This window comes from Salvelinus namaycush, chromosome 8 (genome assembly GCF_016432855.1).
Source record: "Salvelinus namaycush isolate Seneca chromosome 8, SaNama_1.0, whole genome shotgun sequence".
Lineage (NCBI taxonomy): Eukaryota > Metazoa > Chordata > Actinopteri > Salmoniformes > Salmonidae > Salvelinus > Salvelinus namaycush.
Window position 1 is genome coordinate 58,144,568 of NC_052314.1, and position 23,706 is coordinate 58,168,273.

Consider the following 23,706-nt stretch of genomic DNA (forward strand, 5'->3'; position numbering starts at 1 on the left):
AGTACACGGAGAGCTAACATTAATGTCATGCATGTCAATCTCTCATGGCTCAAAGTGAAAGAGAGATTGACTTCCTCATTACTTGTTTTTGTAAGAAGTGTTGACAAGCTCAAGGTACCGAGCTGCCTGTTTTAAAATACAAGCACACAGCTCGGACACCCATGCATACGCCACAAGACATGCCACCAGAGGTCTCTTCACAGTCCCCAAGTCCAGAACAGACTATGGGAGGTGCACAGTACTACATAGAGTAATAGCTACACGGGCCTGAGGACACACACTTAGTGTGTTGTGAATTCTGTAATGTAAAATTATATAGCCGCCTTAATTTTGCCGGACCCCAGGAAGAGTAGCTGCTGCCTTGGCAGGAACTAATGGGGATCCATAATAAATACAAATGGAAACAGGATGTACCTGAGCTAAGGGTCTGAATACTGTGAATACTTTTAGAGAGATGGTAAACATAGGCTATAACAAGTAAGTAGCCTTTCACAAACCTTAGCTCATCTCCTGTTTCTGATGTACAAGTACACCCCCTGGACAAGACGGGCTAAGGCCCTAATTGCAGGGATTTGGGCTAAGGCCCTATTGCAGGGCCTTAGCCGGAATCTAGCTCCTTTAATGCTGAGTGCCAAGCGGAGACGCATCAGGGCCCATTTTTACAGTCTTTGGTATGACTCAGCCAAGGATTGAACTCACAACCTTCCAATCTCAGGGCAGACACTAACCACAAGGCCACTGAGTTGATCAGACTATAACAAGGACAGTTTAACATGACTTTACCTCAGTAAGGTAAATATTATTTTCTACTCTATTCTTGCTAACACACTGTTTTTTATAAACACGTCTGCTCACAGCTTAAAAAATACTGATCATAGGAGATTTGATGTAATGTAATAAGCAGTACCGTATTTCAAAGAACAGCACGCATACCTTTTTCATTTAACTACACCCTTCCAGCTATGACGCCAACCAATAAGATCCTTTCTCTTAAGTAAACGGAAGGAACAAGGACCTAGAACGATTTCGATGTTTCGTTTTTATTGTGATCTAGGCGTTTATTAACACCATGGAACTCAAAATATGATTCATTTAACTGCACAGCATCACACACTTACCCCAGGTAGTCTTTAATTCGCGCTGGAGACAGGAATTGGTTAATATATGTTATCTAGGTAACGCTAGCTAACTGCTAACAATGGCTAACTATATGGTTTTTCACACTCAAATAGCCTCCATCATGGAGGAGCTAGCAAATGCAGCTGTGGCAGATATCTGTAAGCTCGTAGACGACGACTATGCAGTGTTTCGTTTGGAAATAACTCAAAGCCAGAAAGAAAACAGGGCATTGCGGAGGAAACTAGAGCTACTGGATCTGAAGGTGGCACGGGAGCGCGCAGAGAGGACAACGAGAGAGCGCGTTCTCGCCAGTCGTTCTTGTAGTGTCAACATCCTGGACCGATACAGAGGAATGACAAGAGGTACATTCTGCAGAAGGCTGCGGGCCCTGTCGACCCATTCCCCTCTGCGCATGTGTTCAGATGTGTTACAGAATTGGGTCTTTATCCGTTTTTGGATAGTATACCATACTTCCCCTGATTACTAGGCTATCTTGCACATATATTTTTATTTAACCAGCCAGGTCGATTAAGAACAAATTCTTCTTGCACAAAGATTCTTTACTGAATTTCCTATTGTCATACTCAATTTAAAAAAAGTGATGCATGGAACATAATCAATCAATAAATAGTGTATCAACAAGTTATGATAAGTGTTACCTTACTTTCAGGGCCGGATTACCGAATAGGCATTAATAGGCTCTATTTTAATTTCCCCTGACCAAAGCACCGGTTCCAATCCAAGTGCCAATGCCATGTAGCAAACTCCAGGCGTTTACATTTGTTGGTAGTCATATTAATCAGGCTGTAATACACAATGAATTGATATATACAGTCTGAAACTAAATGGGATGGGCATTGACATTTTTAGACTGTTGGAGTACTCGCATGCTTTTTTCTGAGTAGTCCAATGGGGGGGGGAATATATTTTTAGAACACAAGGCCCGCACTGGAAAAAAACGTGTGCTTTTATCTCTATGCCAACAGATTGCAACAATGCCTAATTTATCATAACCATTACAGATAAAATCCGAATTGCTAAATTGCCCCGTATATATTCAGTCATTTAAAAGGAAAGCGCCATTTAAGATTCAATTATTGAAACTGTAATATCAACTGGTAGTAACTCGATTGTTCTCAATCCTCCCCTGATTCAGAATGTACCATTTTCATTGTCCTGGCATGCTTGGTTCAATAGCTATTGACGATGAAAAATGAATATCCAGTATAAAACTAATTTTACCTCAGTGCCAAACTGAACCATATACCTACCAGCTCTCTGAAAAGTTGGCTAAACAATACTTTCCTGTCTATATTTTGTCTCAAATTTCACAGCTGCTAGAGTAAGTTTAAATGTATAGTATGTACATTTACACAATTTTGCAAGCATTAGTTTCAGGCTGTAAATACCAATTAATTGTGTATTACAGGCTTATTAATCAGAATCATTTGTTGAATAACATGAAATAGAGTTCTATGGCCACACACACCAGTGGTGGGTTTGTCGTCGAAATGAGAACGCATGAGCAGAAAATAACCCCATACCCTACTGTAAAATATGGTGGTGGATCTTTGGTCCTGGGGCCCTTTAAGGTCAACGGCATCATGAACTTTACACAGTTGTAGACAGTGTCAATAGTGTACACTATAGCGTTGCGCATTGACAGTACCTAACCACCTCTTTTCCTCCAATCACTCTCTCAGGTGAAGGACATCTCACTAGAGGCCACAGGAGCTTTGTGAAGCCAGCGGGACACAACGCGTGGAGAGATGACCAACCCATATCTATAGATGAGGGGAGTGGAACCTCAACCCAGCATGTTATCGTGATAGAGGTTAGTGCCATAGTGTAACATGGAAAATTACAGTACTTCAAATGTGGCCCATTAATTAATTTCAGAAAGGCTCCCCTCAGCTATTCAGTCATGTATACCCTCATTTATCTGCCATAGGGGAGTTTGTGAGACTTCCCTATGACATTGTTATCCAATTCAACTCATGTACCGATATTAACCTCCTCTCTTGTGTCAGTCTGAAGATGCAGAAGCTAGAGGTCCTGGGGTCAAGCAGGAAAGGAGAGAAAGAGAGGTACCACAACACAGAAGAGACATCGAGATTGGAGCGCCCCCTGTAGCCACGGAGAACCGCGCCGCCACGCCCCAACCCAGGCCCTGCCGCAGCATCACGGAGGTCAGTAGAACGCAGAACACCGTCTTCAAGTCAGAGACAGACACAGAGACTTTAAACACAAAGGCTCTTGCACACAGGATCTGACCACAGATCAGACCCTGAGAGACTGGGCTGTCCTCCTGCTCCTGGCTCAGAGTATTTACTTTACGGTAACCCGAGCATGAGGACGATTCAATCTCATTGGGACCCTGACAACATGCCCTTGGGTTTAGAGACACAGACTGATATGTCAAGAGAGGACTGGAACCAGTACAGTAGTAGTGTATAGGATCCAAACAGTGGTGAAATCCTTCATCTGTACCCAGTGTCATATGCGCTTTACCCAAAATGGCCATCTGAAGAGGCACCAGATGGTCCACACAGGATAAATCCTACAGCCGCCCCCAGTGTGAGAAGAGGTTCTCCCACCAGCACCAGCTGAAGATGCACCTGAAGGTCCACACGGGAGAGAGGCCATTCGCCTGTACGCACTGCGGGAAGAGGTTCTCAGAGAGGTGCTACCTCAGGATACACCAGCAGAAAAACTATTCCGCTCTATAACATAAACCACGTTTCCATCCACAGATGAAAATCATGGCAGCTGTGATGGAAACAGGAAGTTTAAGTACAATTTTATAAATGCTGACAGATAATTTGTTTGTTCGACACGGTGGGATCTTTTTGCGTCTGTAAAATACATTTTGCGAGAAAGAGCGGTGGAAACGCCTATATGTGCAAATGGTGATATGAAAACCATGATATCGAAGTAAACTTGGAGTCATGCGATGATATGGTGTGTGGTCCTCCCACTACGACTCGGGGAAACCATGTGGTTTATTAGGCTACAGATGAAACTTAAGAACTTCACATGGTGGTGAAAGTGCACAGTGATCTTGATGCTCATTTTCAAAGAAATATCGAGGGTCTTGATTCTGGTGACATGATGATCGCTGCTTGACTTCCGTTTGACAAATACAAATATTCTTGTTCTTTGACATAATAATCTCATAATGTGGATAGCCTACCTCCACTGTATCTGCGAGCTATTGGCTAGAGCGCAGGTACCAAGACCAGAGTAGGTACATTTGCTATTTAACGCAATAGTTTGTGACAAAACGGTAGAGTTGAAAATGTAATGGAAACAATGAACTTTAGATTTTTATTCTGTACATGAAAACTTAAGAGAAAAAGTACATTTTGTGTGCACTACTTCATCAAGCAATACATTTTATCTGCAACAAGTCCGTTTGGTGGAAACAAACCACTGGTGGGAAAATCCGCATATTTTCTTGAAAATCTGTCGTCAATTGAATGGATACCTAGCTATAGAAAGTAACCATTCCACTCGATAGCTTCTGACGTTTAGATCAAACCCTGCATTAAAGACAAAGATGAATTTTCATTGTTGTCAGCAGAAAAAATTGACAGATACATTTGGAATAAAGACAGAAACAGAATCAGTGTTGAATATTCCTAGGTAGAATATTGCATCCAGACATTGTATTCTATATGTTATTCTATATGCCTTATATACAGTATATATAATGAAGTAGTTGAATGGAAGTAATGAAACACATCATACACAGTACAAACACAATATGTAACGGACTTTTTAGGCTTATAGAATGGGGTGCTAAATTATGGACACTCTTGATAAAGTATAGTATTTTCCCTGATCTTTATCAAGAGTGCCAATAATTTTGCAGTTGCATGTACAGGAATTTGACTCTGTGAAATCGTATAGGACTCAAACGTAGTGGGGATGGGTAAACGCTCCATGTTGAAAGTGTGTTTATTATCTGTATGTACGTACCTGAGGGAGTGTATGTCTGTGTAATCGGTATCACCTGTCTCTTCCAGGAGGAGGAGGGTCAAGAGGTGCTTCTGGTGAAGGGGGAGGGTTATGAGGAGGGTCTGGGGAACCCTGAGGGAACCATGGTCATGGAGGACAACCAGACTACACCTCCGCCTGAAACCACAGAGGAACCAGCTGAGCAGCACAGGACCACACACAGTCTCACAGAGGTCAGCCCACGGTGAACTTCTGTCTGAATGGTATTAGTTCAGGGCCTGTATCCACAAAGTGTCTCAGAGCAGGAGTGCTGATCTAAGATATAATTTTATTCATTATGATCTAAAAGGCAAAACTGATCCTAGATCAGCACTTCTACTCAGAGACACTTTCTGGATACTAGCCCAGGTCTTGATTCATTGTCTTAAGTGCGGGACCATGCCTTTTGAATGATCAAATCATTAGAGTGTCAAGTAATAAAATCAACTAACATGTTTGCATAGTACTCATAGCAGTCCCTCATTGCCCAATCAGAAGATGCTCCATAGTAGGGTGCTCATATCAGATTTCTTGATCCAACATCCTCTCACACGGTATCTCTTACAGTCAGTAGACATGGAGGATGGGAAGCCTGATCTACTGCTGGTCAAAGAGGAGACAATAGAAGACGGTCCAGAGAGCATTGATCTGCTGAGTGGACTAAAGATGGGGGAGCAAGTTAAGGGAGAAATACATATAACCTACAAACAGTAATAGATATTCAATGGGATTAGTGATGTACCTGGTTACTATTCTTTCAAAATTTTCTTAATTCATAAAATTAAATCAATACAATTTATGTTTAGTTACCAAAACACACACATTATAATGTATGAACTTCACCAGGTAATTGACTCAAAACTCTAGATATGGAGAATGGTAGAATTCTCTGCCATGTTTGTGAAGTCTATTTTGTAACCTCTTCCTGCAGGTGGTTGGCTGGAGGCTAACAGAGGAGATTGGGCAACCATCTTAGATTTCCAGACCCAGACCGGTGCAGCCAAAGGCCCAGTGGACGACATCACTGAGCAGGCCAGGACCAGAGGGGACATAGTGGAGGTCAGTGGATGGGACAGCGTCATCAACTCTGGGCTGGGGAACAATGCTGTTAATCACAACCAGAAACAGACAGTTGAACACAAAACAACAAACAAACTTAGTCTCCATGACAACAGACTGGCTGAGACCAGTGCGAGGCATAGATTTGGTCCGTGGGGACGGGGAGGTGTCCGTATGCGGCGGGAGAGAACAGACTCGGCTAGCGATGATCCGTCCTGCTCCTATAGTTGTGATTCAGAGATACTGATGGCGCCAGGTGCAGCCTTCAGCCTGCCTTCTATAGGATCTATCAACTGGAACATGGACCCTGCAACAACACAGACACTCCCTGGCCTTCATCCTCCTCACACTCTCCTAATGTTAAACCAGACCTCAGACAATGCCAGTGCCTCAACACTAAATGGATACACAAGCCCATTGACAAATGACAGTAGTAGTAACTCTATCAGTAGATCCGGTGGAAAAGAGAAGCGCTTCCCGTGTTCATTCTGTGGGAAAGCCTTCAGTTTCCCCAAACAGGTGGAGATCCACCAGAGGATGCACACGGGGGAGAAACCATTCAGCTGCCAACTGTGCCGGGCTAGTTTCTCCGACTCTTCCAACCTGAAGAGGCACCAGAGGATGCACACGGGGGAGAAACCGTTCAGCTGCCACCTGTGCCAGGCCAGTTTCTCACACTCATTCAACCTGAAAAGACACCAGAGGGTCCACACAGGGGAGAAATCCTACAGCTTCCCCAGTGTGAGAAGAGGTTCTCCCACCAGCACCAGCTGAAGATGTACCTGAAGGTACACATGGGAGAAAGACCATTTGCCTGTACGCACTGTGGGAAGAGGTTCTCAGAGAGAATCTACCTCAGGATACACCAACAGGAAATGCACACGGCCCATGAATAGTGTATAGTGACATGTTGTAGTACTAGTTCGTTTGTAGTTAATTCTGTTGGTTTTGGATGTATAGGGAACTGGATGAGGAACTGAGGAAAGAATGAGTATGATGAGACAGAGTAGATGATATGGTGATGGTTGGTGTGATGGTGTCTGTAAAAATGCTTAATTGATGGGTCCAACCCTGACTGCATGTCCCATTAGGTTGATACTGTTTTTTATAGTGAGATAATGAGTGCCTTAATTCACATTTACTTGACATAAAGTAGTGAAGATGTGTGTAATGTTGAACCTTTTCCAAAGTATTTAAACATGTATTTTATTAAAGTGAGGCTACCAGATTTACATTAAGGTAAAGTGTTAGTGAAAAGTACCATGTATCGTTTTGTGCAATAAAAGTACTGAACGTCACGTTATGTGAGTGTATGACCATCTTGTTGACATTAAATACAAAATTGACTCTGTGCTGACTGACTTAGTTATTTTTGTATCATTGCAGGGACTGAGTTTCCCTTGTCTCAGTCGAACAAAAAACTTAATACGTAATTATTGAATCAACACAATATGGCAATTTTTTCAATAATAAACTCCAATGGCGCTATAATGTTAGGTACTTGAATCAGTGTTAGAGATGGGCTTGACCGTTAACATTTTTTTTAATATCATGTCATGTTTCCGTGCGTCCAGCAAAGAGTTTCTAACATACCAAAAAACAGGGATAGATGGCAGTATTTGCGCAAAACTGAAACCGCGAACCACCGCATTCAACCACGGTAAAGTGAACGGGAACATGGATGAGTACAAACAGACCAGCTACAAACTCCGTAAGGCAATCAAAGAAGCAAAAAGTCAGTACATGGACAAAGTGTAGTTGCAATTCAACGGCTCAGACACAAGACGCACGTGGCAGGGACTGTTAACTCTTAAATGGCTGACAGCCAGACGGCATCCCAAGCCACGTCCTCAGAGCATGCGCAGACCAGCTGGCAGGAGTTTTTACAGACATATTCAATCTGTCTCTATCCTTGTCTGTCGTCCCCACATGCTTCAATTTTTCCACCATTGTTCCTGTACCCAAGCAAGCTAACTGAACTAAATGACTATCGCCCCATAGCATTCACTTCTGTCACCATGAAGTGCTTAGAGAGTCTAGTCAAGGGCCATATCACCACAACCTTACCGCCCCAACAGATCCACGGATGACGCAATCGCCATCGCACTAGAAAACTGCCCTATCCCACCTGAACAAGAGGAATACTGACTACAGCTCAGCTTTCAACACCATAGTGCCCTCAAAGCGCGTCACCTTGAACTCATCCCTGTGTAACTGGGTCCTGGACTTCCTGACAGGCTGACCCCAGTTGGTGAGGACTGCCTGGTACAGTAACTGCACCACCCTGAACCGCATGGCTCTTCAGAGAGTAATGTGGTCAGCCCAATGCACGCTTCCGGCTCACCAGGTCATTTATACAACTCTGTGTCGATGGAAGACCAAGAAGATCATTAGGGACCTCAGCCAACCGAGCCACGGACTGTTCACTTTACTACCGCCTGGCAGACAGTACAGGAGCATCAGAGCCCGAACCAACAGGCTCCGTGATGGCTTCTAACACCAAACTGTTGAACAGCCGTCACTAGCTGTCTGCCTGTCCAGTACTCTGTCCTTCACCTAAGAAACTTTTTTGCACACATACTCCCACAAAATACACACACACACACACAAGCTCTTTCTCTTTCACACACACACACACATACTCTGCACACATTCATACACCCATACTCACAAGCACAGTCAACGCTGTTGTCCCATGTACAGTTGAAGTCGGAGGTTTACATACACCTTTGCCAAATATATTTAAACTCAGTTTTTCACAATTCCTGACATTTAATCCTAGTAAAAATTCCCTGTCTTGGGTCAGTTAGGATCACCACTTTATTTTAAGAATGTGAAATGTCAGAATAATAGTAGAGAGAATGAGCTTTTATTTCTTTCATGACATTCCCAGTGGGTCAGAAGTTTACATACACTCAATTAGTATTTGGTAGCATTGCCTTTAAATTGTTTAACTTGGGTCAAACGTTTTGGGTAGCCTTCCACAAGCTTCCCACAATAATTTGGGTGAATTTTGTCACATTCCTACTGACAGAGCTGGTGTAACTGAGTCAGGTTTGTAGGCCTCCTTGCTCGCACACACTTTTTCAGTTCTGCACATACATTTTCTAGAGGATTGAGGTCAGGGCTTTCTGATGGGCACTCCAATACCTTGACTTTGTTGTCCTTAAGCCATTTTGCCACAACTTTGGAAGTATGCTTGGGGTCATTGTCCATTTGGAAGACCCATTTGCAACCAAGCTTTAACTTCCTGACTGATGTCTTGAGATGTTGCTTCAATATATCCACATTATTTTACCTCCTCATGATGCCATCTATTTTGTGAAGTGCACCAGTCCCTCCTGCAGCAAAGCACCCCCACAACATGATGTTGCCACCCCTGTTCTTCACGGTTGGGATGGTGTTCTTCGGCTTGAAAGCCTCCCCCTTTTTCCTCCAAACATAACGATGGTCATTATGGCCAAACAGTTCTATTTTTGTTTCATCAGACCAGAGGATATTTCTCCAAAAAGTACAATCTTTGTCCCCATGTGCATTTGCAAACCGTAGTCTGGCTTTTTTATGGCGGTTTTGGAGCAGTAGCTTCTTCCTTGCGGACTCGTTTTACTGTGGATATAGATACTTTTGTACCCGTTTCCTCCAGCATCTTCACAAGGTCCTTTGCTGTTGTTCTGGGATTGATTTGCACTTTTCGCACCAAAGTATTTTCATCTCTAGGAGACAGAACGCATCTCCTTCCTGAGCAGTATGAGGGCTGCGTGGTCCCATGGTGTTTATACTTGCGTACTATTGTTTGTACAGATGAACATGGTACCTTCAGGCGTTTGGAAATTGCTCCCAAGGATGAACCAGACTTGTGGAGGTCTACAATTTTTTTTCTGAGGTCTTGGCTGATTTCAATTGATTTTCCCATGATGTCAAGCAAAGAGGCACTGAGTTTGAAGGTAGGCCTTGAAATACATCCACAGGTACACCTCCAACTGACTCAAATGATGTCAATTAGCCTATCAGAAGCTTCTAAAGTCATGACATCATTTTCTGGAATTTTCCAAGCTGTTTAAAGGCACAGTCAAATTAGTGTATGTAAACTTCTGACCCATTGGAATTGTGACAGTGAAATATAAGTGAATAATCTGTATAAGTGAAATAATCTGTCTGTAAACAATTGTTGGAAAAATGACTTGTGTCATGCACAAAGTAGATGTCCTAACCGACTTGCCAAAACTATAGTTTGTTAACAAGAAATTTGTGGAGTGGTTGAAAAACGAGTTTTAATGACTCCAACATAAGTGTATGTAAACTTCCGACTTCAACTGTATATAGAGACATTGAACACTGGACACTTCCCATTTTTTGTATACTGTTTATACACACTGTATTTATATAATGTATTCTTGACATAGCTCACTCTAATACATCTACTGCTGTACATATCATTCATCCTGTGTATATACGCACAGATTGCTATTCGGATTATTGATATAAACTCAGCAAAAAAAATAAACGTCCTCTCACTGTCAACTGCGTTTATTTTCAGCAAACTTAACATGTGTAAATATTTGTATGAACATAACAAGATTCAACAACAGAGACATAAACTGAACAAGTTCCACATACATGTGACTTACAGGAATTGAATAATGTGTCTCTGAACAAAGGGGTGGTCAAAATCAAAAGTACTGGAGTGCATCTCCTCCTCATGGACTGCACATTATTTGCCAGTTCTTGCTGTGAGATGTTACCCCACTCTTCCACCAAGGCACCTGCAAGTTCCTGGACATTTCTGGGGGGAATGGCCCTAGCCCTCACCCTCCAATTCAACAGGTCCCAGACGTGCTCAATGTGATTGAGATCCAGGCTCTTTGCTGGCCATGGCAGAACACTGACATTCCGGTCTTGCAGGAAATCAGCAAAAAATAACGCACAGAGCGAGCAGTATGGCTGGTGGCATTGTCATGCTGGAGGGTCATGTCAGGATGAGCCCGTAGGAAGGGTACCACATGTGGGAGGAGGATGTCTTCCCTGTAACGCACAGCATTGAGATTGCCTGCAATGACAACAAGCTCAGTCCGATGATGCTGTGACACACCGCCCCAGACCATGACCCGACCCTCCACCTCCAAATCGATCCGGCTCCAGAGTACAGGCCTCGGTGTAACTCTCATTCCTTCAACGATAAACGCAAATCCGACCATTACCCCTGGTGAGACAAAACCGCGACTCGTCAGTGAAGAGCACTTTTTGACAGTCCTGTCTGGTCCAGCAACAGTGGGTTTGTGCCCATAGGCGACGTTGTTGCCGGTGATGTCTGGTGAGGACCTGCCTTACAACAGGCTTACAAGCCCTCAGTCCAGCCTCTCTCAGCCTATTGCGGACAGTCTGAGCACTGATGGAGATTTGTGCGTTCCTGGTGTAACTCGGGCAGTTGTTGTTGCCATCCTGTACCTGTCCCGTAGGTGTGATGTTCGGATGTACCGATCCTGTGCAGGTGTTGTTACACATGGTATGCCACTGCGAGGATGACCAGCTGTCCGTTCTGTCTCCCTGTAGCTCTGTCTTAGGCGTCTCACAGTACGGACATTGCAATTTATTGCCCTGGCCACATCTGCAGTCCTCATGCCTCCTTTCAGCATGCCTAAGGCATGTTCACGCAGATGAGCAGGGACACTGGGTATCTTTCTTTTGGTGTTTTTCAGAGTCAGTAGAAAGGCCTCTTTAGTGTCCTAAGTTTTCATAACTATGACCTTAATTGCTTACCATCTGTAAGCTGTTAGTGTCTTAACGACTGTTCCACAGGTGCATGTTCATGAATTGTTTATGGTTCATTGAACAAGCATGGGAAACATTGTTTAAACCCTTTACAATGAAGATCTGTGAAGTTATTTGGATTTTTACGAATTATCTTTGAAAGACAGGGTCCTGAAAAAGGGATGTTTAGTATTATTTGGATTGATTCGTTCTGTTATTTCTTCATTCTAATTTTTCATTATCTGTTTGACATTGTACTGCGCTGCTAGGAGCTGGTAACAAGCATTTAGCTAGTAACTATAACATCCAATAAACTGTGTCCGCCACCATTAAACTTTGATTTGATTATATAAACCTTTATATGCTCTTCTTTAAATTTGTGTTCACGGACTGCAGTTGATGAGGAACTGCTGATATCCAGTGTTGCTGGGACTGAACACCTCCCTGAACACCTCCCTATGCAACTGGATCCTGGACTTTCTGACGGGCCACCCCCAGGTGGTTATGGGTAGGTAACATCTGCCACGCTGACCCTCAACACAGGGCCGCTCAGGGGTCTGTGCTTAGTCCCGTCCTGTACTCCCTGTTCACCCACGACCTTGGCCGAGCACGAGTCCAATTTCATCATCAAGTTTGCTGACGACATGACGGTGGTAGGCCTGATCACCAACAAGGGAGGAGGTCAGGGACCTGGCAGTGTGGTGCCAGGACAACAACTTCTCCCTCAACATCAGCAAGACAAAGGAGCTGATCGTGGACTACAGGAGACTGAGGGGCGAGCACGCCCCATCCACAGGACTTTAGTGGAGCATGTCGAGAGCTTCAAGTTCCTCTGTGCCCACATCATCAAGGACTTAACTTGGTCCTCTCACACCAGCACAGTCGTGAAGAAGGTGAGACAGTGCCTCTTCCCCCCCAGGAGGTTTGAAAAGATTTGACATGCCCCTTCAGATCCTCAAAAAGTTATACACAATTGATAGCATTTTGACTGGCTGCATCACCGCTTGGTATGGAAACTGCACTGCCCACGATTGCAAGGTGCTACAAAGGGTGGTGTAGATGGCCCAGTACATCACTGGGGCCAAGCTTCCTGCCATCTTGGACCTCTATAACAGGCGGTGTCAGAGGAAGGGACGGAAAATTGTCAAAGACCCCAGCCACAGACTATCGCACAGCAAGCGGTACCAGAGCGTCAATTCTGGGACCAAAAGGCACCTGAACAGCTTCTAACCCCAAGTCATAAGAATGCTAAACAAGACTGCTAAATTGCATGCTCCTTCAAAACTTGAGACACCTGTGGCATTGTGTTGTGTGACAAAACTGAACATTTTAGAGTGGCCTTTTATTGTCCCCAGCACAAGGTGCAACTGTATAATGATCATGCTGTTTAATCAGCTTCTTGATATGCCACACCTGTCAGATGGAGGGATTATCTTGGAAAAGGAAACATGCTTACTAACAGGAATGTAAACACACTTGTGCACAAATGTCTCTCAAATTAAGCTTTTTGTGCATATAGAACATTTCTGGGATCTTTTATTTCAGCTCATGAAACATGGGACCAACACTTTACATGTCGCGTTTATATTTTTGTTCAGTATAAATGGAATAAAGTCAGTCATTCTATTCTTCTGTACTCTATTAATGCTAACACTGTGGCGTTGTACGAATACCCATACTAGCAGTGGTGGGCCGTCAGGGCCAGCAAGGCCTTCTCTGCTGGCCTAAACATCATCAGAATATATATATTTTTTAAATATATTTTCCCACAAATATGTATTAAATTATTCCCCAGAGTAAGAGTTATACTCTTCATTTCATAGCTTTCCTCTTGGTTGCACTGCTTCCAGCCCCAGGTTGAGATTTGGAGGGCTGGTCTTTATGTTAGATCTTTTATCCAATCATATTCAGCCATCATGTGTTGCCAGGGGTCTAAAATCTGCCCTCAGGCCTTCAGAATCAACAGTGCGGGCGCTTGTAGCTTATAGTGAATGGAAATGAAAATTTAGTGTCAACCAATCAGCTTTAGAGTTGGCTATTGTACGCCTGCTGGCTGGCTCCAGTGTTACACAGGAGCCAGCTAGCAGGCGTAGTGCGTGCACGTCTTTTGATTGGATTACCAATATTGAGAGGTAGGTCCTATGGGCAGGTCTATGCAGAACATCAGAATTAGGAAACTGAATTTGATAAACGAATTAATTCGCGTTCTACTAAGCTGTTTTTTCAACCCACAATGGCGGAAGGAGGAGTAGATATCGATTTGGTCGAGGATATAATTATAACGCCATTCTCAAGACGAACTTTTCAAGAAAAGTTAGACATTGTAAGGAGAGGTCGCCCGACGCTACAAAGCCTGTCACAGGGGTTCGTTCACCACTTTCAAAGTTCCAACTACGAGCGCTATCAATGGCTCACAGGCTCCGAGAAGCACTGCAAACTGTACTGCTGGGAATGCCTATTATTTGCAAGTGATCGATTTGGTGTTTGGAGCCACACTGGCTTTGCAAACTTGAGTTGTCTAACCAAGGCAGCAACGAGACACCGAAGTACGGCTGGGCACTTACAAGCAATGGTGCTTTTGAAAACTTTTGGGGACACCCGGGCAACGGAGATGCACAATGAAAAGGTGAAGAAAAATAGGGAAATATTGAAAAGACTCATTGATTGTGTCATGTTTTTGAGTAAACACTGTTTACCCAAAAATGTCAATTTTTGTCAATTTCAAGGTGACGGCAACGCCTGGTTATACTGCGTTTCTGTCTAAATGTATAGTGTCTAGAGCCATGGCATCATAATGATGGTAATAAGAGGTGGATTAATTCGGGTGGGACTGTGTAGGACCTCACTGAAGGCCCAGGCCCACGGCACGCCACTGCATACTAGTATAACATACTTAAACTGCATACTCATTTCAGCGTTTGATCTAGTATAATTCACTCATCTTTTTGACAACAGCTGATAATCAGATAAATTGACGCCTGTACCAAAAATAACGAATTGCGGGAGTCAACGCAATCAAGCATTAGGTGAAACGTTCAGCTTAATAATGCTGCGTTCATGTCTTAGTCAGAACTACAAATCTCGGACATTTCCAAATTGCTACGGGTTGTATTTATAGGCGTTCGTCGAATCAGCAGATCGGACATTCGGAACAAGATTTTCCTTGTTCCGAATAGAATATGAATGCGGCATATTTTCGAAATTTCACATAATATAAAACGTTATTTTTTCGCATACTACGACCCGCACGCTAGTATGGGTATTCGGACACTGTACTGTTCTTTCTAAACAAGTCTGTTTTCAGCTTGAAAGATAATGATCATAGGATATGTTGTGTAATATAATGTAATAAGAATTACCGTGTTTCAAACAACAGCGCGCATTCCTTTCCATTTAACCAAACCCTTTGAAATACAGTACGACGCCAACAAATAAGATCCTTTCTCTTCAGTGTAAACGGAAGCGAACAGTGACCAGTAACGATTTCCCCGTTAGCGTTTTTGTTGTTATTTAGACTTTTATTAACACCGTGGAACTCAATATGACTCATTTACCTGCACAGAATCACATACTTGCCTAAGGTAGTGTTTAATTCACGTTGGAGACAGGCCTTGGTTGATAGCTAGCTAAGTTAGCTGCTAACTAAGGTTAGCTAAAAATGGCTAACGTGAACAGTATGGTTTTTCACACTCAAATAGCTTCCATCATGGAGGTGCTAGCGAATGCAGCCGTGGCAGAGATCTGTAAAGTCGTAGACGACGACTATGCAGTGTTTCGTTTGGAAATAACTCAAAGCCAGAAAGAAAACAGGACATTGCGGAGGAAACTACAGCTACTGGAACTGAAGGTGTCACGGGAGCGCGCAGAGAGGACATTGCGAGAGCTCGCCAGTCCCAGTAGTGTCAAGATCCTCGACCAATACAGAGGAGTGGAAAGAGGTACAGTTTGGAGAAGGCCGAGGCTGCGCGGCTTGTTGGCGTTCATGTATAGCTCAGTGCCCGTCACCCGTTCCGTACATGTGTTGAGATGTGTTACCCAGAATTGAGCCTTTGTCAGTTTTTTGATAGTTTGCAATAATTCCCCTGATTTACTTAGCTATCTTGCACAAAGACACAATATGATATTGTAACCAGATCCTTGATGTACTGCATTTCCTATTATTTACTCAATGAAAACAATTTGATGCATATAACATGTCAATCAATAAATAGTATGAAGTGATGAAAAGTGTTACCTCACACCCTAGCCAATTCTAGACAGTGTCAATAGCGTTGAACATTGACAGTACCTGACCACCTCTTTACCCCTAATCGCTCTCTCAGGTGAAAGACATCTCACTGGAGGACACAGGAGCTTTGTGATGCTAAAGGCACACAATACATGGAGAGAAGACCAACCAATCACTGTTGATGAGGAGAGTGGAACCTCAACCCAGCAAGTTATCGTGATAGAGGTTAGTGTAATAGTGTTGCATAACACATTACAGTTACTTTGTAAATCAAATGTGGCCTGTATTTCAGAAAGGCTCCACTCATCCTTCATATGATGTGCGAGTACCCTGCAGTTAAATGCTTCTGGGACAAAGTTAATTTCAAAGTGCATTAATGTAAATATTAAATGTGTTGAATCTACTGTATTACTTAACGATGATAGCTCCTTGAATCTCTCAATCATTAAGAGACTATTACTGCTGGCAGGCAGTGCTACTGCAAAAAAGAATAAAGGAAAATATATTTAAAAAACACACACACACTACTGTTCAAACGTTTGGGGTCATTTGTACAGTTGTATGTACAGTTGAAGTTGGAAGTTTACATACACTTAGGTTGGAGTCATTAAAACTCGTTTTTCAACCACTCCACCAATTTCTTGTTAACAAACTATAGTTTTGGCAAGTCGGTTAGGACATCTACTTTGTGCATGACACAAGTCATTTTTCCAACAATTGTTTACGGACAGATTATTTCACTTATAATTCACTGTGTCACAATTCTAGTGGGTCAGAAGTTTACAAACACTACGTTGACTGTGCCTTTTAAACAGCTTGAAAAATTCTAGAAAAAGATGTCATGGCTTCTGATAGGCTAATTGACATAATTTGAGTCAGTTGGAGGTGTACCTGTGGATGTATTCAAGGCCTACCTTCAAACTCAGTGCCTCTTTGCTTGACATCATGGGAAAATCAATTGAAATCAGCCAAGACCTCAGAAAAAAAATTGTAGACCACATCTCTGGTTCATCCTTGGGAGCAATTTTCAAACGCTTGAAGGTACCACGTTCATCTGTACAACGCAAGTATAAACACCATGGGACCACGCAGCCGTCATACCACTCAGGAAGGAGACGCGTTCTGTGTCCTAGAGATTAACGTACCTTGGTGCGAAAAGTGCAAATCAATCCCAGAACAACAGCAAAGGACCTTGTGAAGATGCTGGAGGAAACGGGTACAAAAGTATCTATATCCACAGTAAAGCGAGTCCTATATCGACATAACCTGAAAGGCCGCTCAGCAAGGAAGAAGCCACTGCTCCAAAACCGCCATAAAAAAGCCAGACTACGGTTTGCAACTGCACATGGGGACAAAGATCGTACTTTTTGGAGAAATGTCCTCTGGTCTGATGAAACAAAAATAGAACTGTTTGGCCATAATGATCATCCTTATGTTTGGAGGAAAAAGGGGGAGGCTTGCAAGCCAAAGAACATCATCCCAACCGTGAAGCATGGGGATGGCAACATCATGTTGTGGGGGTGCTTTGCTGCAGGAGAGACTGGTGCACTTCACAAAATAGATGGCATCATGAGGTAGGAATATTATGTGGATATATTGACGCAACATCTCAAGACATCAGTCAGGAAGTTAAAGCTTGGTCGCAAATGGGTCTTCCAAATGGACAATGACCCCAAGCATACTTCCAAAGTTGTGGCAAAATGGCTTAAGGACAACAAAGTCAAGGTATTGGAGTGGCCATCACAAAGCCCTGACCTCAATCCCATAGAACATTTGTGGGCAGAACTGAAAAAGCGTGTGTGAGCAAGGAGGCCTACAAACCTCAGTTACACCAGCTCTGTAAGGAGGAATGGGCCAAAATTCACCCAGCTTATTGTGGGAAGCTTGTGGAAGGCTACCCGAAACATTTGACCCAAGTTAAACAATTTTAAAGGCAATGCTACCAAATACTAATTGAATGTATTTAAACTTCTGACCCACTGGGAATGTGATGAAAGAAATAAAGGCTGAAATAAATCATTCTCTACTTTTATTCTGACATTTCACATTCTTAAAATAAAGTGGTGATCCTAACTGACCTAAGACAGGGACTTTTTACTAGGATTAAATGTCAGGAAATTGTGAATCTGAGTTTAAATGTATTTGGCGAAGGTGTATGTAAACTTCCGACTTCAACTGTGTACAGTCGTGGCCAAAAGACACACACATTAATTTCCACAAAGTTTGCTGCTTCAGTGTCTTTAGATATTTGTCAGATGTTACTATCTAATACTGAAGTATAATTACAAGCATTTCATAAGCGTCAAGGGCTTTTATTGACAATTACATGAAGTTGATGCAAAGAGTCAATATTTGCAGTGTTGAACCTTCTTTTTCAAGACCTCTGCAATTCGCCCTGGCATGCTGTCAATTAACTTCTGGGCCACATCCTGACTGATGGCAGACCATTCTTGCATAATCAATGCTTGGAGTTTTTCAGACTTTGTGGGTTTTTGTTTGTCCACCCGCCTCTTGAGGATTGACCACAAGTTTTCAATGGGATTAAGGTCTGGGGAGTTTCCTGGCCATGGACCCAAAATATCTATGTTTTGTTCCCCGAGCCACTTAGTTATCACTTTTGCCGTATGGCAAGGTGCTCCATCATGCTGGAAAAGGCATTGTTCGTCACCAAACTGTTCCTGGATGGTTGGGAGAAGTTGCTCTCGGAGGATGTGTTGGTGCCATTCTTTATTAATGGCTGTGTTCTTAGGCAAAATTGTGAGTGAGCCCACTCCCTTGGCTGAGAAGCAACCCCACATGAATGGTCTCAGGATGCTTTACTGTTGGCATGACACAGGACTGATGGTAGCGCTCACCTTGTCTTCTCCGCACAAGCTTTTTCCCAGATGCCCAAAACAATCGTAAAGGGGATTCGTCAGAGAAAATTACTTTACCCCAGTCCTCAGCAGTCCAATCCCTGTACCTTTTGCAGAATATCAGTCTGTCCCTGATGTTTTTCCTGGAGAGAAGTGACTTCTTTGCTGCCCTTCTTGACACCAGGCCATCCTCAAAGTCTTCACCTCACTGTGCGTGCAGATGCACTCACACCTGCCTGCTGCCATTCCTGAGCAAGCTTTGTACTGGTGGTGCCCCGATCCCGCAGCTGAATCAACTTTAGGAGACGGTCCTGGCGCTCGCTGGACTTTCTTGGGTGCCCTGAAGCCTTCTTCACAACAATTGAACCGCTCTCCTTGAAGTTCTTGAAGATCTGATAAATGGTTGATTTAGGTGCAATCTTACTGGCAGCAATATCCTTGCCTGTGAAGCCCTTTTTGTGCAAAGCAATGATGACGGCACGTGTTTCCTTGCAGGTAACCACGGTTGACAGAGGAAGAACAATGATTCCAAGCACCACCCTCCTTTTGAAGCTTCCTGTCTGTTATTCGAACTCAATCAGCATGACAATGATATCCAGCCTTGTCCTCGTCAACACTCACACCTGTGTTAACGAGAGAGTCACTGACATGATGTCAGCTGGTCCTTTTGTGGCAGGGCTGAAATGCAGTGGAAATATTTTTGGGGGATTCAGTTCATTTGCATGGCAAAGAGGGACTTTGCAATTAATTGCAATTCATCTGATCACTCTTCATAACATTCTGGAGTAAATGCAAATTGCCATCATACAAACTGAGGCAGCAGACTTTGAAAATTAATATTTGTGTCATTCTCAACTTTTGGCCACGACTGTTTTTTTATATATATCACACACCTACTTTCATATTTTTTACTTTGCTTCCAGTCCCAAAAAGGGAATAGGGAGAGTTTTCCCTGGTCGCCGAGAGGGGGGGGGGGTGGGAGTGTGGATGTAAAAGCTTCTTCGGTTGATTATGGGGTGGGAACTGACAACTAACCTGTGTTGCTAGGCAGGGTGGGAAGGGGTCGAAAACATGGTTTCCATGTGTGGTGGGCGGTTGTTGAGCTGGGGGGGAATGGCATTAGAGGTCTTCACGGATAAAAACCTGTACCCGAATATCCCAGACCCAATCCGGGGCCCAGAATTCTAAATAATATCACAGGTCTGGGTTGGATCTGATTGATTGTCACGGGTCTTGGGTATGTGTAATTTTAACTGAACTGTCTGGAAGGGCCCGTACAGAACCAAATGGGACTGCTGTAGCAGAGAGAGATTTCATAATTCATGCTGCTGCTCTTGCTTTTCATGAGAGTGTAGCTGATTGTTGTTGTTGGCCAATCATAAGGCATCAAAGCAGATATTGGCTACAGTCGTTGGGCCTCGTTCCGTGTCGCAGAAGTTGGGAGATATCTAATCAATGTAAGGTGGAATTAAAATGTATGGAATTAAAAGTTAAAGGAGAAGGATAGGCTACAACGACCAAGAGCCAACAGGTAGCCTGCTACTTAATATTCTGAATGGAGTTGTTACACATGCACTGCAGCCTCAATTAGCCTAACTAGCTTCTCCTGGTTTGATGCAGTCAAGACAAGTACTACGTAGGCATATTTCATAATAAATAACCTAGCTATGGCAGCTAGCGGCAGGTAGCCTAGTGGTTAAGAGCATTGGGCCAGTAACCGAAAGGTTGCTGGTTCAAATCCTGAGCCGAAATCTGTCTGTGCCCTTGAACAAGGCACTTAACCCTAATTGCTCCAGGATCGTCGTCAATAATGGCTGATCCCTGGCCGTGACCTGCAACAAATAAATGTCCAATTCACATGTGTATAATACACACTTGTACATGTCTCTATATTTGAAAAATGTATTTATGCATATCTGGTCCGAGTGGGAAAGCCCCAGGTCCATTTCATAACAGGTCCAACTTTTTGGACCCGTGAAGATGTCTAAATGGGATGGTGAGTTGGTGGTGTAGGACCATCTCTTATGTTACTCTTACTCTCTTCTTTACACCAATTTTATTATTACAAAATCTGTGTGATCAATATGATAATTTCTTTTTGTTTTTCTTTGGAAGCCTACAGATACATGTTGTATAAACTGTGTAAATTGAAATTAATATTGTACCCCCCCCCCAAAAAAAGACAGGTCAAATACAAACTTGGTCCAAAAATGTACTTCCCTACGACATTGTTATTCAATTAAACTCATGTACCGTTAATAACCTCCTCTCTTGTGTCAGTCTGCAGATGCAGAGGCTGCAGATCCTGGGGTGAAGCAGGAGAAGACTGAAGGAGAGGAGGAACCATGGCACAGCAGAGACATCCAGACTGGAGCTCATCCTGTAGCCACGGAGGACCCCACCACTGCCACAGTGCAGCCCATGACCCGACGCAGCATCACGGAGGTCAGTGGAACGCCAAACGCCGTCCTCAAGTCAGAGACCAATACCAAGACTTTAACAGGGCTGGGCTGTCCTGCTCCACGCTCAGAATATTTCCATTACGGTAACCCGAGGATGGTTCTGTCCCATCAGAACTCAGGTGACACGTTACAGACTGGCAATGATCCGTCCTGTTCATACACTACAGAGATACCTGGTGACATGTCTGTGAGCTTAGATACACAGACTAATCCAATGAGAGAGGACTGGAACCGGTACAGTACTAGAGTATACTCTGAAGGGTGCCTAGATGAGAAAGGAGAGGGTCTCGTCGTAGATGAGATGACTGTGAAAGTGGAGGGCGATGCTCCTGTGACATGGAATGCAGACGAGACTCACTTCGGAGAAGGACACTCGCAGGGAAACTCCAGTGATTTCTTAGACTACAGGGAAAGCTTAGAGACAAATCTAAAGGTCCCGACCCACTCCCCTTTACACCCAGTGTCCATGTCGATGGCACCTTCCGATTCACAAGGCCGCATCCTTTTCGATCAGGTATTGAACTCAAACGACCAAAGGGCCAAGCCGTGGGGAGAGGGAGCAACAACGGGCGGTAAAGAAAAGCAGTTCTTCTGCATGTTCTGTAACAAAGGCTTTAGCTGCCCACAGAAGGTGGAGATCCACCAGAGAGTCCACACAGGGGTGAAACCCTTCATCTGTACCCAGTGTCACATGCGCTTCGCCCATGCTGGCAACCTGAAGAGGCACCAGCGGTTCCACACAGGGGTAAAACCCTTCAAATGTACCCAGTGTCACATGCGCTTCACCCAGGCTGGTGACCTGAAGAGGCACGAGAGGGTCCACACAGGGGAGAAACCCTACAGCTGCCCCCAGTGTGAGAAGAGGTTCTCCCGTCAGGACCAGCTGAAGATGCACCTGAAGGTCCACACGGGAGAGAAGCCATTCGCCTGTACTCACTGTGGAAAGAGGTTTTCAGAGAGGACCTACCTCAGGATGCACCAGCAGAAACACCATTCCACTCTATAACATAGAAAGTAACCATTCCACTCAATAGCTTCTGACGTTTAGATCAAATCCTGCATTAAAGACTAAGATGAATGTTCATTGTTGTCAGCAGAAAAGATCAACAGATACATCTGAGCACAAGAGAGTAACAGATTTCTCTGAATATTCCTGGGTAGAATATTGCATCCAGACATTGTGATATATCTATAAGGCATAAATAAGCCTACAATAGTCTGTAACATATTGTGTTTGTACTGTGTAGGCTATATGATGTTCACACATTTTCCCAAGACACTTTTAATGCAGATTTGTAGTTGAGACATGTGTATGTCTGGTTTTCATATGGTGTATTTAAAACTTGTTTGTTTAATAAACACAAAATTGGACTTTTCATTCTAAGACTTTCATTGAGACTCTCTTTAGTATACATCACATCTGATCTCACGCTTTCTAACCAATATACACTTACTAAATATACCTACACACTAACACCTATTGTACACGTCAAAATAGTTTAGTCAGGTTTGTCTGACTTTTGACTTACCATAGCTGAATCATATTTATGTCCACCATAATGGGTTTAACAACAATGAAGTCATTCTGTAACTACAGTATAAGACTCAAACATAGTGGGGATGGGTAAACACTCCATGTTGAAAGTGTGATTATTGTCTGTGTGTACGTACCTGAGGGAGTGTATGTCTGTGTAATCTGTATCACCTGTCTCTTCCAGGGGGATGAGGGTCAGGAGGTGCTGCTGGTGGAGGAGGGTCTGGGGAACCCTGAGGGGACAATGGTCATGGAGGACAACCAGACTACACCTCCTCCTGAACCCACAGAGGAACCAGCTGAGCAGCACAGGACCACACAGTCTCACTGAGGTGAGCCCACTAAACTACTGTCTGAATGGTATTAGGTCAGGGCCTGTATCCACAAAGCCTCTCAGAGTAGGAGTGCTGTTCTTGGATCAGTTTTGCCTTTTAGATAATCATGAATAAGACTATGTAGACTATGTAGGTGGTCCTCGATCAGCAGTCTTACTCTAAGCCGCTTTGTAGATACAGGCCCAGGACCTGATTAATTTTGTCTTCAATTAAATGGGTTTCTATTGCATGTTCAACTCTACTGATGGTTTTATCACAACAAATGTAGTGTTATTGTGAATGTCCCCACTGTGGTCTTGGCACATGAGCTCTAGCCCAACAGCTGGCAGATACAGTGCAGTTAGGATTATTATGGATAAGAGATTAT

The 23,706-nt window shown here is 43.5% G+C and overlaps 2 protein-coding genes across 2 annotated transcripts; both read left to right on the plus strand.

Annotated features, from left to right (window-relative positions):
* The first annotated feature begins 989 nt into the window (after nt 1–989).
* On the plus strand, nt 990–7,528 carry LOC120052933. The gene is made up of 6 exons (XM_039000170.1): nt 990–1,481; nt 2,823–2,953; nt 3,150–3,308; nt 5,148–5,312; nt 5,686–5,797; nt 6,050–7,528. Exons 1-6 carry the CDS (start codon nt 1,199–1,201, stop codon nt 6,949–6,951), a joined length of 1,752 nt encoding a protein of 583 aa, XP_038856098.1. The 5' UTR covers nt 990–1,198; the 3' UTR covers nt 6,952–7,528.
* A 7,857-nt stretch (nt 7,529–15,385) lies between these two features.
* On the plus strand, nt 15,386–22,834 carry LOC120052948 (zinc finger protein with KRAB and SCAN domains 1-like). The gene is made up of 3 exons (XM_039000191.1): nt 15,386–15,863; nt 16,248–16,378; nt 21,289–22,834. Exons 1-3 carry the CDS (start codon nt 15,584–15,586, stop codon nt 22,474–22,476), a joined length of 1,599 nt encoding a protein of 532 aa, XP_038856119.1. The 5' UTR covers nt 15,386–15,583; the 3' UTR covers nt 22,477–22,834.
* The last annotated feature ends 872 nt before the right edge of the window (nt 22,835–23,706 follow it).